The sequence below is a fragment of the Sus scrofa genome, chromosome 3 (assembly GCF_054392235.1).
Source record: "Sus scrofa isolate SSC_HxYL_T2T_F1_AM1 chromosome 3, Sscrofa_HxYL_maternal_Yorkshire_Landrace_v2.0, whole genome shotgun sequence".
NCBI classification, from domain to species: domain Eukaryota; kingdom Metazoa; phylum Chordata; class Mammalia; order Artiodactyla; family Suidae; genus Sus; species Sus scrofa.
The window spans coordinates 32,480,793-32,500,056 of record NC_139385.1 but is presented as its reverse complement, the minus strand read 5'-3'; the positions used below and the strand labels follow the sequence as shown (position 1 = coordinate 32,500,056).

At 40.0% G+C, this 19,264-nt stretch overlaps 1 protein-coding gene across 3 annotated transcripts in view; it reads right to left on the bottom strand.

The window, feature by feature from the left end:
* Positions 1-589: 589 nt before the first annotated feature.
* SMG1 (SMG1 nonsense mediated mRNA decay associated PI3K related kinase) overlaps positions 590-19,264 on the bottom strand; it is a 104,259-nt gene continuing 85,584 nt past the window's right edge. For 2 of the 3 annotated variants that reach the window (XM_021086549.2, XM_021086547.2), the window contains 12 exons: positions 18,331-18,481; positions 18,043-18,232; positions 17,379-17,848; positions 15,362-15,499; positions 12,991-13,143; positions 10,814-10,993; positions 9,864-10,091; positions 8,794-9,005; positions 8,526-8,632; positions 7,743-7,922; positions 7,339-7,445; positions 590-5,195 (listed from right to left, as the gene is read on the bottom strand). In XM_021086549.2, the coding sequence (XP_020942208.1) occupies positions 5,118-5,195; positions 7,339-7,445; positions 7,743-7,922; positions 8,526-8,632; positions 8,794-9,005; positions 9,864-10,091; positions 10,814-10,993; positions 12,991-13,143; positions 15,362-15,499; positions 17,379-17,848; positions 18,043-18,232; positions 18,331-18,481 (2,194 nt within the window). In that variant the 3' untranslated portion in view covers positions 590-5,117. The remainder of the gene's footprint in view (positions 5,196-7,338; positions 7,446-7,742; positions 7,923-8,525; positions 8,633-8,793; positions 9,006-9,863; positions 10,092-10,813; positions 10,994-12,990; positions 13,144-15,361; positions 15,500-17,378; positions 17,849-18,042; positions 18,233-18,330; positions 18,482-19,264) is intronic. The other variant, XM_021086548.2, reaches the window with a different exon arrangement.

The window sequence follows — 19,264 nt, the reverse complement described above, 5'->3', positions numbered from 1 at the left end:
GCTTTCAAACAGCACAGATTCTCCACAGAGTATCTCTTACTCAAGGAATGTGTTCCCAGACCTAACCAGCAACTTAACACCGAGCACTGGTGGAAGGTCTTTAACTAAAATTCCAGTCGCCCTAATAAGAACAAAAAACACCTACACTTAGCATGGCTTTCTTGGATGGAGCCTTTTGCCCCATTTTGTACAATAAAGGCAAGACAGAATCTTTTGAAACATGTTGGATGACTAAACAGTTAACATAAATCTTCCTAACATAATCCAACAAATGCAATCTTATTTCCAGATATTAAAACAGGTTGGCCATTTCGTTTTCCTTCATAGCTTTCATACACCAGGGAACATAAATGTGAGTAACATTCCACAGGAGTTCTTATTTAAAGATTTACAAAATTAAGCTTAATTGTGCCTTAATACTAAGAACTTAATCATGGAAGTAAAATTTCCACTGCTAATTCAAAAGTACTATTAAACTCTGAGGGTAAAATATATTTGAGAATTAAGTTTTAAAAAAAACCTTCTGGATTAACGCTTTTTAAAAAATTATTCATATTCCAAAATTAATTTTTCTGGAAACTTCGATAAATCAGAGCTTAAATCTTTTAAAACTTTATTTTTTGAAAAACAGGTATTTCATACAATCTTTGCCATGTTAATGCAAATATGCACAAAGTAGGCATGTATTTTGTTTTCCAAAAAATGCATTATGAATATTTTCAGGAAGCTGGTGTGTTTTATTCAACTTTTAATCTTAAATACAATCACAAAATTATATCCATCAGGAGGCCTTACAAACCATTTGTACAGAGAAGCCATTTTATTTATACAATGTTACTAGAACAAGGAAGATTCAGTTCAACTCAATTTGCTCTTAGAATAAAGGGTAAATAAACAAGTGAATGATGTTGCCACTGACATTACAGGTGGAAATATAAGGAAAATTTAAACAAGAAAATAACTGACACAAGAACTTTAAACAGGAGTTGAAACTTGTACTGTCAGGAAAAGAAAAAAAAAATCAGCCTGTTTTGAAAGAAAAACATTCTGCAAGTTTCTGCATTTCAGAACAACATTCAGTTCCTTAAGTTTACCATCTTCAAAAGCTGAGCTAATTCTAATTGTATGGCACTTTTGCATTAGCACAACAAACAGCTTTTCCTTAGTAAGCCCAGTCAAATTCCCTTGGAAAGAAAGAGACTACATGGTTCATGTTGTACAACTAACCCTTGAACCTATAAAGCTTCTCTCAATTGAAGTCCATTTGCCCTTATGTAAAGAATGGTGATATTGTTACCCAGGCCTAAAAAAGCAGGAAAAGTGCAACAAACCCTTCTGGGTTTAGAACAGTGAATTTCCTTCCCCAGTGTATGGAAAATTTGTAATGCTAGCTAGGTTTTCCCACAGGAGGACTCTCTCTAATAGAACCCAAATATTGAAAAAAAATCTGCCTTCTTTAAAAGGGACCCCCTTCCTTTAACATAGTTGGCCTCCTGGATTTGAGGAAAGGTCCTAGCTCTAAATTACTGGCATTTTTACAAGGCAAGATACAGAATGGAAGGTCATTGGTTTTCATATTCATCTGATTTTTATATAAAAACAAAGATACTTAAATGTGCTAACAGAAAAGCATTCACTGATTCTTGATGCATATGAATAGAACTAACAAGCTAATTTGTAGGTGCCTTCTTAAATATGAAAAGAATTGGGAGAAAAGAAGAACCAGCTCCTTTGATTTTAGTACTGCCACAACCAGTAAGCCCCCAAAGTAATTACAAATATGTGGAGGAAAATAGGCCAGGAAGACTTTTTAAAGTACTGCCTATATCACCCCAGATTTAAAAGGACCTAAGATTGCACATCAACTCTAATATTTGGCTGTACTTGCATTGCCCTGCTTGGCATTTTTTAATGGCTCTTTCCTTAGATTTCACACATCAGAACAACCACAAACAAAAACAATGCAGATAACACCAGACATTGGACAATATTAAGAACACTAAGTTTACGTAATCGAGGCAAGTGTTAAGGGCAGAAGTGACGGAAGTTTTTCTTTGTATTACAAACCCTCACCCTGAACCTGGGGTTTGGGCTCTAAAAAAGCAATTCAGGGAAGCAGATCAAGAGCTTGATTATCAGTTCTCACACAGAAACCTCACGTATCTCAAAAACAACTCACAAGTGTCAGACACAAAAGAATCTTACTAATCATCTAGCAGATTACATTAAGAACTCATGACCAGAAATAGATAATGCAAGACACACCAAAGACAGAGCCAAAAACAGCTCCATCAACTATTAAGCCTCCACAGCTTTATAGAGAAATCAACTAAAGTTCAAGCAATTCTAGAAAATTAAAAGACAACACTTAAGATACACTTCAATTTCCACGGGTACTTTGAAGAAGAGGTTATAAGTTATTCTGTACCCCCTGAATGTGAGAGAGAGAGAGAGAGAAAGAGAAGAGGAGGAAGAAGAGGAAGGAGCAGAAGAGGAAGAGGAAGGAGCAGAAGAGGAAGAAGAAGAGGGAGGAAGAGAGAGGAGCAGACACCTGGTTTTCCACAGGTATTTTTCTGTCATCAAAAATGTGTGACTTCATAACCACAGCACTCTGAACTTCACGTTATTTTGCAAAATCATCCCCCGAAAAGAGCCCTGTCTTCCGCTGGTATCTGCTATATCACCAAGGTCTACCGCTGATGACAGCTCTGCTGAATTCCCTTACGACGGTTCACAATGGCAAGGCTACTTGCCGAATGACTTCCCAGAAGCGGGCAAACGGTACAGCCTGTGTTCTTGTCCAGAGTGCAGCAAAGAGCCAGCTTTGAAGTCACTGGTTATTTAGATCTGCCCCACAACCAAATATGCACATGCCACACTATTTGCTGAAGGACCATTTTAAAATAAAAGTGATGGATAATTTAGCAGAGGCACAACTTTGATATAAAGCTGTTTTCACTAAGATAAGGTGCCAGGTACCTCTGAAGCCTGAAATTCACAGGCGATAAAAATTCACTTATTTATGTTCTTTATCAGAGAGAAAAAGCAATTTCTGAATATTACCTTTAGGGAAAAACTAGTGTGAACTAGTTTTGTCACCGTGATAGAAGTTTTTCCTTGTGACAAAGAATGTTCTTGAAAAGACTGTTTAATCTTGAGAGAGTAGAGGTAATTAAGTGATGAATGCAATAGCTCCCACAGCCTCTAGGAAACAAAGCAGTGTGCAAAACACAGTATGGCATTATTATTCCCGATAGGTTGTTTTGATTGTGAAAATAAGGTTCAAAATGAATGAAGAAAATAAAATTTGATGCACTAGGTTCCTTAACCTGCTATTAGACACATGGGTACTCAAAAATACCACCTTTCTCGTAATACTTGTAAAAGTATTTTTAAGAAGCACTGATACCAAAATGCATTCTCCTACGAGTATTTAAAGATTATAGATAAACATGGCAATGAGAATAGAGAAAAGGCCAGAGTTCTGTGGAATTTTCCCTTAATACCTTTTCAAGTTTGTCTGTGAAGACTGGCACCTAGAACGTGATCACAGCCCTAATCTCTAAAATGCAGGAAAAACGTACTCAATCAAGATTTTAATCATGTTCGTTCCACTTTGTGTTGGTACGTGATTTTAAGACTCCTGGTCTGGATTTTTATCTTGGAGCAACAAATGGGCTTACACAGTCAGTCACTACTGAAATGCAATGCTAAATTTAAGGAAACCTTGACCATGAATTCACTATAATGTATTTACTCAACAGCAAACTATTAAAATCGTGCAAAAAGTAAAGTACTTCACACACTAATACCTGAACTTAATAAAAGATGTTGGTGGCTCTTGCTGATGTTTCATGTGTATGTCCTAAAATGCCAGGTAAACTAAAGCACTTTTAATTTACACCTTGTAAATTGTAAATTAAAAGTATCACATGAGAAAACTGAATTAAAAGAACATTTCACTCTACCTCCACCAGAACATCACTTTATTGTTAATCTGTCATCAACAATGTAAAACTCTAATAGGTACTCTATCCTGGTTTTTAAAAAGGTAAAAGATTACACTGGCTTTCTATGAAAGAAACTACAGCAATCACAGAAGAGGGAAAATTTGGATGACCTCCAAAAAATGCACACTATAAGCAAAGGGGAGTGTACATTAAATCAAATGTCTGTTAGATTCATTACTTTTGAATGCACAGTGACAATTCTGGAAACTGTACATGATAGAATCACAGAAATGACTTAACCAGAATTCGTTTGTAATCATCAGACCTTTAAACAATCCTTGAATTTTCCACGTTATTCAGTGGTTTTGGAGAAATTTCTGCTCATCACTCCAAATATAAGGTGTTAACAGCATCGAGACAGAAGTATATGAAACATAAGGATTGAAATAAAAGTGAATGTGACAGATGGCTAATCTATGAGATCAGGTAAAAGGGGAAAGGGGAGGTGGTGGGGTTTGGGGAAGAGGACGACAGGGTGGGTTTTTTTTTTCCCTTCATTTCAGAAGTCAGTTCTTCCAATGTAGTGTATCTATTACATAGCTCTCCTTCTTCAGTCCATTTCTGAAATTCATATCGCATAGCCTTTTTGTACCTACTGGTCAACCCAACCAGTGCTGTTGCCAAGCAACAAGTGTTACACAAGAATCTGAATGCATCAAATCTTCCTTGGCTGTGATTTCTTCGCGGCCCCAGTTTTCTCTGTGTCCGAGCGGGGTTGGTTTTTTCCTGGATTGTGCACACAGGGTCAGGTGGAATGGAGTTCCAAATCACTCTGTGCTCCGCGGCATCCCGATTTCTTTCTGCAGCTAACCTCCTGACACGTTTGCAGCTGTTCTGTGGCAGAAAGACAATCTCCGTGTTCAGGCGGTGAGCTTTCTTTCTTTCACCCTTGACCCTGGGGTTGCAGGCCATGGTGTCGGGCGTATCCCTGAGTGCAGCTGTCCTGCAGGATTCACTTCCTAGCGCACCGAGATTTCCTAGGTTTCCTCAGAGTAAGCCCCCAGTTGCATCACCACCGACTGTGGTGTGGCTTTGGATGCCTGAGGCTGAGTTGATTCTGGTGGATGTCTGACCTCGCTTAACCAGACTCATCTACTGTCTTGCCATTCATACCCAGGCTGTCCAACCTTCATACAGCTGAGCCAAGTTATCTAGATTAGTTGCTTCCTTAATGACATAGTCAACCTGTAAAAATAGGCAGGATGGTATTTAAAGCCATTTAAAACTCGAAAGGACATGGTTCATGTCCTACATGGTTCATGTGTTAAGTACATATGAACTGATTCTAAAGAGTTAAGTCATCCAAATTAATTATCCAAAGACGTGTAGCTGCTACCATGGGAATTAAGTAATTTGAGATTCCCCCATAATTCCATAACTTACAAAATGTGTGTCTTGAGAAAGTCACAACCCCCTTTGAGCTTATGAATCCTGAGATAAAGAGAGAGCACCACTGATGCCATGAGTGAGATTAAACATGAATTCACTGGGCAAATGATAAACTAGGTGTATTAAAAAGTGCCCAGCAGATTCTGAAACCTAGTTTGGTACTAGACAGATATCTGTTGATTCTGACTCAGCTGAATTATCTTTTATAGTAAGACAGCTATCCAGAGCATCCACCAGGGTCCAATTATATGGTAAATGCTTGAAAAGTTGTGTGCAAAGAACTCTATACTTACCCCACTCCTGTGAGCCCTTTCTTTTATATAAAATTTAACAACTATCCGAATAAAAAGTACATTAGCCGAGCATCCCTTTAAAAAGATGCACAGAGACCTAAGATGGATAGTCATGAAAGCACACAACCCACTGACCTACCAGAAAGTTTGTGAAATAAAGATACTCCTGGATCCAGAACTCTGTCCATGGTTTTTTTTTTAAATAAACCTGACAAACTCTATAAAGAATGACTCAACTAAGAAGAGCTTAAGCTCAGGTCCCTATATGGCAATGTATAGCAATGTAGCATTGTTTAAAATTAAAAAAAAAAAAAAAAAAAAAAAAAAAAACAACAAACCAAAAAGTCTTTCCTTGCTGATGTTAAAATTTGAACTGCAGATGCCAAACAATTAGAAAACAGGGTATTTTGTCTCAAATTTTTACTGCACATAAGAAAAAGTACGTTTGTAATGGAGAATTCAGGAGAATGCTACCCTTGACCAAGTGATCTAACTTTACAACAACAAAGATAGCAAAAACAGACATGTGTCCCTTGATGTAAAATCCTGAAAACACATCACTGGTGAAATATTCTTACCAATATGTTGACTCTGAATCTAATTGTGAAGAAAATATCAGACAATACAACCTGAGGCACAATCTACAATTCAAGTGTTCTGGACATTTCAAAAATATAAATGCCAGAAAAGAAAAGAACTTCAGACAAACTGACACCCAAGAGAACTTTATTTACTATCATTATTTGGTTTTTTTTTGTAGGGCCCCACTTGCGGCATATGGAAGTTCCCAGGCTAGGAGTCGAATCAGAGCTGCAGCTGCCAGCCTACACCACAGCCACAGCAACATGGGATCCGAGCATCATCTATGACCTACACCACAGCTCGAAGCAACACTGGATCCTCAACTCACTAAATGAGGCCGGGCATCGAACCTACATCCTTATAAATACTAGTTAGGGTTGTTACTGCTGAGCCACAATAGGAACTCCTAAGAACACTTTAAATAGACACTTTATAGATACTATGACATCCAAATTGTCATCCTTATTTCATTTGAAACCTTCACATAGTCCTCTTCAAAATGCCAATTAACTGTCTTCTGGTAGAAGACAGGGTCAGGTCCAACTTTAAATTTCTTTTATAAGAGGGTTGTGAAGAAAGGAAATGCTAATACGGTGGAGTCAGAGTAAAACGGTAAATATTCGATAACCCAGAGCTGTGTTACCCAAAATCTTCTGAAGCCTGAAAAACAGATTTAAGTTCCTTATTTCTCCATAAACTATCAAAGAGAGGGGTGAGGGAATGTTTATACCTATATTGTTTCAGCAACTTTAAAATGTGTAGTTTGGAGTTCCCGTCATGGCGCAGTGGTTAACGAATCTGACTAGGAACCATGAGGTTGCAGGTTCGATCCCTGGCCTTACTCAGTGGGTTAAGGATCCGGCATTGCCGTGAGCTGTGGTGTAGGTCGCAGGCATGGCTTGGATCCCAAACTGCTGTGGCTCTGGCGCAGGCTGATGGCTACAGCTCCGCTTAGACCCCTACCCTGGAAACCTCCATATGCTGCAGGTGCGGCCCTAGTAAAGACAAAAAGACAACAACAACAACAACAACAAAAGTGTAGTTCAAGTTTAAAGATTGGTTACCTGTTCAGCAACTGACATCCTCCTATTCGGATCAACATCTCGGCCCTCTAACTTGGCTTTCACTCTCTTCCACACGCTCACTGCATATGAATTTCTCTCTTGCACAGCTATGAAGCAATGGACACATTCGTAAGCCAAGCCACTACTTTGTATAAATATTTAAGGCATTCTTTTTTTTTTTTCCCACCACACCCACAGCATATGGATGTTCCTGGGCCAAGGATCAAATGTGAGCCACGAACTGTCATCTACACCACAGCTACAGCAATGCCAGATCCTTAACCCACTGCTCCAGGCCAGGCATTGAACCTGTGCCTCTGCAGTGACCCAAACCACTGCAGCTGGATCCCTAACCCACTGCACCACAGCAGGAACGCCAAGGCATCCTTATTCTAACAACTTACCTTTCCCAGTTTTAGGGTCTCTGACGGCCTTTTTAGGACTACAAGCAGCACTCTTGCCAGTTCCTGGAACAGTGCTTGGTGGAGTATCTGCTGATGTAGCTAGATTTTTCTGAATCAGCTTTCTAGCATTCTGTGACATGACATCAGGCTGAGTCTTCTGGCCAGTGTTGCTCCGGACTGCTACAGAGAAAGAGTTGGTAGCTCAATTTACATGCACACAGAAAATGGAGGAGCAGGACAATGCTCGCTCAGTCATTCATTCACTACAAATTGACAGCTTTGACAATAGACAAAAAAGGTTATTTAATGTTAGGGAAATAATCAAAATTTTTTTTTTTTTTAAGGGCTGCACCCATGGCATATGAAGGTTCCCAGGCTAGGGGTTGAACTGGAGCTGCAGCTGCCAGCCTACAACACAGCCACAGCAATGCCAGATCCAAGCTGTGTCTGTGATCTACAGCACAGCTCACAGCAATGCTGAATCCTTAATTCACTGGGCCAGGCCATGGATTGAATCTGTATCCTCATGGATACTTAGTTGGGTTCGTTACCATTGAGCCACTAAGCAGACTCCACAAAATAAATTATTTAAAGAGTATTTGAACACATGGTGTTTTTTACTCTCTCATATAAGTACTTTAAAAATTAAGCCAGTTTGTTCAATTTGAGATATGACAAGAGTTTAGGGAAACCCTTTAAAAAGGTCATGACTATAAACATATTAGACACATACTAAACATCTTAGGACCCACGTGGATCAAGACTGAGGTAGGGGAGTCCTACCTGCAGCAAAGGATGGCTGATACGTAGCAGATGACGTTGGACTTGAACATTCATTTGTTGCATCGGTGACTAGTGGTGATGCAAAACTCACTAAATTATTATAGACACTGAAATACAAAATAAAATGGCATATTTATGAAATGCTTTAGCAGACAACTACTTATAAGTATGAACAGAACTGAAATAAAATCAAATGAATTAAATAACAAAACTTACTCTACCAGATGTTGTGCTTATGTTTCAAATGCAGGCCAGAAGGCATTCTTACCTCTGACTTTGTGTTTTCAGTTCTTTCAAGGTGGGAGTTATTTCCTGGAGCATTTCAACATGTTCCTGACTTCGAACCTGACCCATGGCTTGGACTAATGTAAACAGCACAGTCTGAATGTTGTCTTGCCAAGATTTATATTCACCCAAGAACTGCCTCACACTGTTCTCATAGGGAACATCTTCGCCATCTGCCAGAGCAGCTTCTTCATCCTAGAATCAGTATGTTCATGAATAAGAAAAATGGTATTTGCTTCAGTAATGACTCTTAAGACAGTTACCTTTTTTTGTTTTCCTTTTAGGGTCGTGCCCACGGCATATGGAGGTTCCCAGGCTAGCGGCTGATTCAGAGCTACAGCTGCTGGCCTACGCCACAGCCACACAACGCCAGATCCAAGCTGCGTCCAAGACCTATACCACAGTTCACAGCAATGTTGGACCCTTCACCCACTGAGCGAGGCCAGGGATCGAACCCCCAACCTCATGGTTCCTAGTCGGATTCCTTTCCGATGAGCCACGACAGGAACTCCAAGACAGTTACTTTTGTCTTTCAATTTTTACCACTGTGTTTAATCTGCTTATTACAATTTAAATCCTTTTCTACAGGAATCTTGTTTCCAGCAAAAATAAAAACTCCAATTAAAAATAAATCCAAAAAGGAAATGATGTATTGTTTTCTAATAATGAAGTAACGTAGCCTTTTCTGGGGATTCAGTTTCCTTGCTATCTAGAGGGAAGAGACAACAGTTCACGTATTTTGGAAACAAGCCATATGAGTGTGGGGAGGGAGGAGGAAAGAGGACGGAAACCTAAACACTCTTGAGACTAAGTTTCAGCTCTTTTATAAGCTGTGACTTTGGATGAAAATTTCTCTAAGTCCCAGTTTCTCTGTGTACAAATCAGAATACTTAATTACTCCCTGCTCAAAAAAAATAACTGATGAAAACACAAATTAACTCAGTTACAAATGGTAAGACATGACCTGAGAGAAATTTGTTTTCCCTCCTGAGTAAAGCCATGAGTAATTTCATGAAGGGGGGAGGGACTGCGGACTGACAGCACTGGTCTTACCTTGGCCATTGCTTTCAGGAGATGTTTGACATCTCCAAGCTGCCGGTTATGACCTGTGAGCACAGTCTTTATATTATCAACCAGATTCTGAATTGTTTCACAGACCGTTTCTATCTGCTGCTCTTTCTCCGTCTGAATTGCTCTCTGCGTAGACATATCCTGGGTCAACTGTTTGTGTGCTGATAAAAGCCATTCAGAGCTGCCAATAGGGTGTTCAAGGCTTGTGTCCTAAACAGAACAAGCATTTGTTTGATTTTAAGTATCAGCCGGAATAAGATTTTCTTCATCATCAAAAGATACTCAAAATTCGAGCTGACACAAAGAAATTCAGTTATGAATTAATTACACGCAAAATAGTACTTGACCATAATTTAAATAATCTGTGAAATACAAAGTAAGATTTTTCACTTTTCTGTATAATCATACAGGGAATAAATGCTTAGTTTAAAACCTAGGAAAATATATCTGGAACAGCAAAGATGATCCATATCCAAGACCCTAAACCCATTGTAAATCACTCTTTAAAATGAAACCAGAGCCTCCTAATACACAGCCTAAAGCCTTCGCACAAAGTATAAATACTGAATTTCTCAACTTGCTACTCCAGAATTCATTCATCTTCCACTAGTCCTCCGTCTGCTCCCCTGTTTTCAGTGCATCTAAGTCACTGGCTACACTGTCTTTTCTCCTCCCCTCGGAACCTCCAAAGTACTTCTAGTTGTAGCTCTGAGAATTCTTTTCATTTTTTCATTCATTGTATTATTTGTGTAAATAAGTTCCTTGAGGGCTAAAAGCAATATTTAATCATTGTTGTATCCTTTATAACAATATCTTGTATACAGCCACACTCAATAAATGTAAATTGAGTGATTAAATTGATTTTGAAAGTATATAATTGGTTTCATTTTAATCACCAGGTCTCTCTGCTCCCACCAAGACTCAAGACTCACCACTCTCTGTAATAAACGAAGCTCTAACTCAGAGACTGAACTGTTAAACTGTGAAGCAAATGAACACATTTGCTGACACCGTTTGATTAGCTCAAATAATGCAGCATCCAGGTTTAAGGCTTCCGCAGTTCTAGTTCGTAAACTTTCAAAATGAATAATATTGCTGCAGAGGAAAGTGACCTGCGAAGAGGCAAAACAAGAGTGGAATCACTACAAGGAAGGAAAAATTCACAATTAATTAAATAAAAAATACTGCCCATTCATTTCCAGAATTCAGGACCAGAATCAGTCCAAAAAATGTACGAATGTGTGACTCTTGTGGGAAACTGACCTATTACTATAAAGGCTGTACATCATTTTTTGGGTTGATGCAATTTTGCATGTGGCCAAAAGCACCTAATTAGAATTAGGTAAATGATGTTCCATGTGAATGTTTTTTAAACACAGAAATTTTACTCCATAATAAAACTGTTACTGGGAGTTTCTGTTGTGGCACAGCGAGTTAAGGATCCGGTGGGGTCTCTGTGGCAGCCTGGGTCACTGCTGAGGGGTGGGTTTGATCCCCCGCCTGGCGCAGTGGGTTAAAGATCCGGTGTTGCCATAGCTGTGGTTGGTGTTTGATTCCTGACCTGGCTGGGAACTTCCATTTGCTATGGGTGCGGCTGAAAAAGGAAAAAACAAATAAACAAAAAAACCTACCAGATTCAACTGCAATGTTTGCGCTACGTCAAAATTCCAATCTGAAATGTTCCTCTTCTGTTTCTACTCCTGCCTGCCTTTACCATAAAGATCACAAAACACTAACTGGACATTTGACAAATACTAAGCACATTTTAGTTTTGTTTTTTTGGCCGCGCCTGTGGCACACGGAAGTTCCCAGACCAGGGATTGAACCTGCACTGCTACGGTGACAATGCCGGATCCTTAACCTGCAGCATCACAAGAGAACTCCAATATTAAGCACATTTTTTTTTTTTTTTTGTCTTTTGTCTTTTTGTCTTTTGTTGCTGCTATTTCTTGGGCCGCTCCCGCGGCATATGGAGGTTCCCAGGCTAGGGGTTGAATCGGAGCTGTAGCCACCGGCCTACACCAGAGGCACAGCAATGCAGAATCCGAGCCGCGTCTGCAACCTACACCACAGCTCACGGCAACGCTGGATCGTTAATCCACTGAGCAAGGGCAGGGACCGAACCCGCAACCTCATGGTTCCTAGTCGGATTCGTTAACCACTGCGCCACGACGGGAACTCCATTAAGCACATTTTAAAAGGTATAATAGTATTATGATGATGTTCTCAAATAATTTTTCTTCTTTTTTCGTCTTTTTAGGGCTGCACCCACCGCATATAAAGGTTCCCAGGCTAGGGGTTGAATCAGAGCTGTAGCCAATGGCCTACACCACAGCCACGCCAGATTAGACCTGTATATGTGACCTACACCACAACTCAGGGCAACACTGGATCCTTAACCCACTGAGTGAGGCCAGAGATCAAACCTGCAACCTTATGGATACTAGTCAGATACGTTTCCACTGAGCCACGATGGGAACACCCTTAAATAGTTCTTATCATTATAAATACATACTGAAATATTTACAGATAAGATGATATAATATTTGGGATTTCCACTAAATATGGGATGGGAAGGAGAAGTAGGAGTATAGAGGAAATAAAATAGGACTTAAGTTGATAATAATTAAATTTGGGTGATGGGTATACAGGATATGGGAATTATATCAGCCCAATTTTGTGCCTGACTGAACACTACAAAGCAATTTTTTAGTTTTGGTCCCCAATCACAATAAAGTCCATCCACAGCCCCTGGCAGTACACAGGGTCATAAGACATTTTATTGCCATGTGGGAAAATAATATTTGAATTTTTGGATAACCTTAGTTGCAAATAAAGAAATCTTAGATAAATTTGGAATTAAACTCTTTATTTTCCAAGAGGCTGAATCCACTTTATATTTAACTGGGAAGCATTAGGGGTCCAAGGAAATAATTGGCTGTGAGCCAGCCTAAGGATGCCCCGTCCCTGCCCCAAGGCCTACCAGTCCCTGTTCCCAGTGTCAGCTAGAGGTGACCTCTCAAGCTACCCTAACCATCCCACGAACTCCTTCCCATCAGTTATGTAATCCAGCAACTGAAGATAAGACGGCGTACATGAGTGCCCATACCTGACTGGCTCTTTGGCTCTCTTTAAGGACAAGATTTCTTCTTTCAGCTATTGTTGCTTCAAAATCTTGTAGTACTGGTGCCAGTGCAGGGTTGGCACCACCTGCCCACTTGAGTCGCTGTTCAATACTTGCTTCAAGAGCTGCCAGTTTCTCCTATAAAAGCCAGCAGAATCTCAGTAAATATTTGACACTCTCCACTTCCTGTCTGTCTGTTGAGCCCAAAACAGGCATGAGTAATGTAGAAAAACATCATTAACAAATCATCACAAAAAACCCAAAAAAAAAAACCCCTACCCCAAATCGTCACCTTTTGAAATTAATCTTGATTTCATGTTGAATATTTAAGGCTAAACATGTCTGAGGTAAGGCCTGGCTTTCAGTTTACTATCTTAAAATTTGCAGAAAAGTTTCATTTTCTTTCTTTTTTTTTTTTTTGTCCTTTTGCCTTTTCTTGAGCCGCTCCCGCGGCATATGGAGGTTCCCAGGCTAGGGGTCGAATCGGAGCTGTAGCCACTGGCCTACGCCACAGCCACAGCAACACGGGATCCGAGCCACATCTTCAACCTACACTATACCACAGCTCATGGCAACGCCAGATCCTTAACCCACTGAGCAAGGCCAGGGATCGAACCTGAAACCTCATGGTTCTTAGTCGGATTCGTTAACCACTGTGCCACGACGCGAACTCCTTATTTTCATTTTTAAACACAATAGTCTTGAAAACAAAACTCCTGCTACACCAAATTCCCACTGCACTACATGTGCTATCTATAAGAAAATCTATTTATAGTTTTGACTGTGAAAGATGAAAATCCGATTCCCACAAAGGTTTTTATGAATGATGGTAAAAATCCACCCAGATTATCATGACAAGAAAGATTTTATATTAAACAGTTACTTCATTATTTACGCAACATTTCAAGTACACTAATTTATTTTCATATTCTCTCCTCCCCCAGGCTTTCTTTCTCTCACATGTATATATCTCTAAAAACAGAAAGAAAGAGGGAGTTCCCATCGTGGCGCAGTGGTTAACAAATCCGACTAGGAACCATGAAGTTGCGGGTTCAGTCCCTGCCCTTGCTCAGTGGATTAACGATCCGGCGTTGCCGTGAGCTGTGGTGTAGGTTGCAGACGCGGCTCGGATCCTGCGTTGCTGTGCCTCTGGTGTAGGCCGGTGGCTACAGCTCCGATTGGACCCCTAGCCTGGGAATCTCCACATTCCGCGGGAGTGACCCAAGAAATAGCAAAAAGACAAAAAAAAAAAAAAAAGAAAGAAAGAAAGAAAGAGCATGAGTTCATTCTTGTAAGTTGAAAACTAGGACTAATATGCTGCAGAGAAAAGGTATTTTAATCTTCAAAGAAGTGAGCTCCAGAAAAGTTTTTTAATTTTTTTGGCCATGCCTGTGGCATGTGACTGTTTCCAGGCCAGGGATCAAATTCGAGTCACAGCAGCAACTGAAGCTGCTAGAGTGCCAATACTGGATTTTAGCCTGCACAGGAGAACTCCCCAAAAAAGTTTTATTAAAATTTCTAAAACTACTACAAGTGATTATACTTGATTTTTCACTAGGAGCAGAAAAATGTCAGTTACCACTAAGTATGTGAGATATAAGAATACACGCTATAGAGAGATATATAAAACCATTATCAAGACCAGTTTCTCTTATTTAAAAAAAGAAAACAAGATTAAATATTTTGGTGAAATGACAAACAGAGTCAATAACAATGACTTGGACAAATGTTCTGCTGCCTTTGACATCACAAAACTCCATTAACTATACAACGGAAGTAAGAAATGCCTAAGCTGCTTGGGCATTAATAATAAGCCAAATGTAACTGCTTTATATACATTTCAGTAAACAAGTATTCAAGTTTTTAATTATCACCCATGTTCTTTTTTTTGTCTTTTTGTCTTTCTAGAGCCGCACCCTGGGCATATATATGGAGGTTCCCAGGCTAGGGGTTTAATCGGAGCTGCAGTCGCCACCCTACGCCACAGCCACAGCAAAGCCAGATCCGAGCCATGTTTGTCACCTACACCACAGCTTATGGCAACACTGGATCCTTAAGCCACTGAGCAAGGCCAGTGATCAAACCTCCTCACCCTTGTTCTCTTAATGTATAAAGGCATAGTAATATCAAGTTCATAAAAAACCTAAAATATTTAGCATGTCTCTATCTTGGTTCAAAACAGACTGCTAGGATTCAGTTACCTCAGAGGGTAAGAAATACAGATATAAATTAAAAACAGAAGTGAAAAGGGATTATGCTCCTGTGGCTCAGGAACCAAGGACAGACTGAACTTCATTGCAGTGGAGGTCACTTCTAAAAGTAAGATGTGCCAGAAGGAGGCTCTGACAAAACACACCTGAACTGTTGCAATTGAAGTTTCAATCTGGCTCAGAGTATGGAGTTTCTTTTTCATGCTGGTTAGGATGGCAGATCGTGGGGGAGGTGTGACCGACATCGCTTGTGGTCTGTTGATAAGGAGATCTTCATGCTGCCACTGTTCAAAGAAAAAGAAACATACTAAAATAAGCAGGTAAAAAACCCTTTAGGAAAACAGGGGGAAGAGATGTGATTTAGGATGTGGTGGGGAAGAGGGAAAAAAACCCAGCTACACCAAAGCAGGGTGGGCAGGGAAGAGAAGAAACACAACAGAAGAATCAACTGGGTGGAAAATTTCCTGAGGTAGAGAATGACTGATACATTTCTTGGACGGGTGATATGCAACATCTGAGTAGTAATTCTGAAGATGTTTCCTAGTCTATGTAAAAGTCTACTACACACTCCCTCTAAAATATAATCTCCAGTTAAGAAGACGGAACAGGGGTGGTGGTGGGGGGAAGAGTTGCCCTGAATGAAAGCTAAGCAAGGGACTGAAAAGAAACAGCAGCAGTCACAGAAGAAAGAGTCTGCAGAGAATCTACCAATGACAGAAAGGCCCAGGCAACTGGCAAGAGAGGATCAAGCCGTCTTACACACTGTAAGGTGGCCCCAGAAGGTCCAAGGGACATCTGGGCTAAAATTTAAAAGTTATATACTGTGCTTAGAGCTTAAAATGTGTTTAGGTGAACAAAACTGGAAGGACTTTTACAATGTTTTCCATATAGTTTGTCAATTTTTTTTTTAAGGTAGTAAACTCTAGAATATATAAAATAGTAACACCTTTCAGCACATTTTTTAGAAACAAACAAACAAAAAAACCCAATCCCAATGTGCTAGGACTGTTAATACATAATAAATGCAACTTCAGAATTTGATTAAGTTGCTTTTATCAACTTATGAGCTAAGAAAATAGCTAATGACAAAACTGTAAAGAAAAGGAAGTACACTGGTGCCATGCAACACCAAGTCTACTCCCAGGAAGCAGCTCTAACATAAATGATACAAAGTAACCAGTGGTTTTGGTTTTTGTTTTGCTTTTTTAGGGCCGCACCCAAAGCATATGGAAGTTCCCAGGCTAGGGGTTGAATCCAAGCTATAGCTGCTGGCCTATGCCACAGCCAGAGCCGATACCAGATCCGAGCTGTGTCTGCAACCTACACCACAGCTCACGGCAACACCAGATGCTTAACCCTCTGAGCGAGGCCAGGGATTGAACCCCCAACCTCATGGATCCTAGTTGGGTTCGTTAACCACTGAGCCACGAAGGGAACTCTGTAACCAGCGTTTATGCTAAAAGAGGTCCCAGGAAAATATAGTCCCCCAGTATTACTTCATGAGTTACAACTTGTCTGAAGCTACTGACAGTACTGAAGCCTATATTTGGAAAAAAGAAATGGGAAAATAACTACAATTTATAATGTGCTTAGTGTCTTACATAGATCATCATTTTAAAACTCAAGTCATCAACCTTTAGAGAGTAATGAAAGGTAACTTAAGGGAAGTTAAACCCAAGTTTATATACCTGAATCCAAATGTATCCCACTCCCAAACCCTGCCATACTGCCCCTAAACAAATAAGGACAACAGGCTTCTCAAAAACAGTCCCCAAATATGACAGATGAAATGCACAGAGCTTAAAGAGTCAGGGAAAGAGAAGTGACTTCACAAATAACTATGTTAGACAATACAGGAGGCATATCCACTAAAGAACAAATCTGACGGTCAGAATTTACCTTTACAAAGTAACACTTAACAATAAAACTAACCATACAACACTGAGCGAAACAAATTCCAAGAACACAAAATTATCTCAACCATGTAAAAGAAACCAAGAATGACTGGAAAGACAGCACCGAAATACTAAAGCTGGGTTTGCTCTGGGCTGGCACAAGGTATGAAGCTTACAGGTTTCTTTTCTATGTTGTTTTCTACTAAGTCCCCCGGTCTTCCAAATTTCTACACCGAGGAAAAACACCTTATAAAGAAAAGCACTTAACCTGAAACATGGCGATATGCAGCTGAACGCGCTGCAGGCTCGTCTTACAGGAGGAGATACTGGTCTCCAGCCTGCGCACCAAGTCGTGCTTCTTCCAGGCAGTGTCATAGGAGCTGGCGAGCACAGTCGCCCTGTTCATGACCAGCTGAGAGAACTTCCCGACCTGGATGTTGTGCTCCACTGCTTTCTTACACAGATCATCAACAGAAACCTTGCTTTCAGCACCAAAATCCTTGGCCTCCACTTGAGCAATGATGTCCACTCCTAGGGCACTGATGAAGCTGCACAGCGTGAGGCCCAGGGCTTGGTTCGGGAGTCCAATCAGGAGCTGCCGCACGAAGTCAGCTGTGAAGGCCTTTATAGGTTTGGCCATCTGGTCTTCACTGAAACAAGAGTTCCTAAAAAGAGTTTTCACGTTGACAATCGGTACAGGCCCATTTACAGTATTCTGATCTTCAAGTGAACTTGATCCTAAAAAAAGACATTTTTCTTTAATTATTTCATGCAAAACTAAAATAAGGTAATAAAGCTGCTTACTGAAAAACGTGAAGATTGCATGAACTTAAGATTCTAATTTAAGTTACAATTAAATAAGCCTACTCTATCCTGTCCCCCTCCAAAGTTCTACACAACTAAGTCCAGCTTCTCTGAATGTGAATTATTACCTGACAAAGTTTTAGAAAAGGTACCGCAGAGTCTGAAGAACTCCTTAATTGTCTGCAGTCGTTTTAGAAAGAAAATCTCTTCCAGCACCTGTCGGTGATTATCATCATCAAAAAAGTTGACTTGAGTGCTCCTGGCTTCCCTTATAATGTCAATCTTTCTCCAAGCGATAGGAATTTCCATCTTGTTTAGCTATGTAAATTAAAGAAAAAGGTCATTTCTCCATTCTTCATACATTGAACAACTTCTTTACTAAACTTGCATTTTCATAAAACCAAGTCAATATTTACCTTTTCAACTAATAAGCCAAAAGCAGTCTCAACTTGGGCAAACATGCCATCAAAGGCTACCAAAAGCATCTGGCCAGCTGACATTTTTGGTGTTTCATCAACTGAACCATTTCTTGGTTGGATTAACTCACCATATTGAGCATGAAGTATTCTAGAGTAAAAGAAAAGGGAGTTAAACCCTCACTGAAGAGGAATAAATCTGGGGAAAAACATAAGATCAACAAGTCTTACAACCAGCATGTGAGGTCTAGGAAAAAAGTCTTTTTGCATGAAGGAAGGCGTGTTATGACAAAATGACATTCAATGTCAATCACAATGGGAAGTTCGTGGTTCCAATTCAGTTATTAGCTATTGTTCAGTATTAGCAGAAGCCACTGCAGTGACCACACCAGATCCTTAATCTGCTGCACCGCAAGAGAACTCCTAATTATTATATAGTTTTTTCTTTTTCGGCAGCACCTGCAGCAACACCACATCCTTAACCCAATACGCCGGGTGGGCGATCGAACCAACGCCTCCACAGAGACAAGCCAAATCATAAGCCCACTGCACCACAGCAGGAACTCCAATATTTAAAGGAACTATATAAAATATTATGGTCTCACAGGAGGTAACAGAATCCCAATAAAACACAAGTGTCAAGAATCACACAATTCTAAAGCTGCTGGACCAGCTTTAAACTGTCTAGCAAAAATTGTCAAGCACTTGTTCACACTACTGTCACACGGCAGAGCCATCTATAGACAGCAAATGGAAATACCTGTCATTTGGGGCATGCTGTTTTGAATAATGCATAGTTTGAATGTAAGTCTTCAGAAGTTCACTTCTCACATTATTATTAGCTCAAGACTTGAACAATATTTATGCAACCAAGCACTGTTCTCAACATTTTATATAGAAAAGCAAAAATACAGTCTCCACTACCTATGACCAC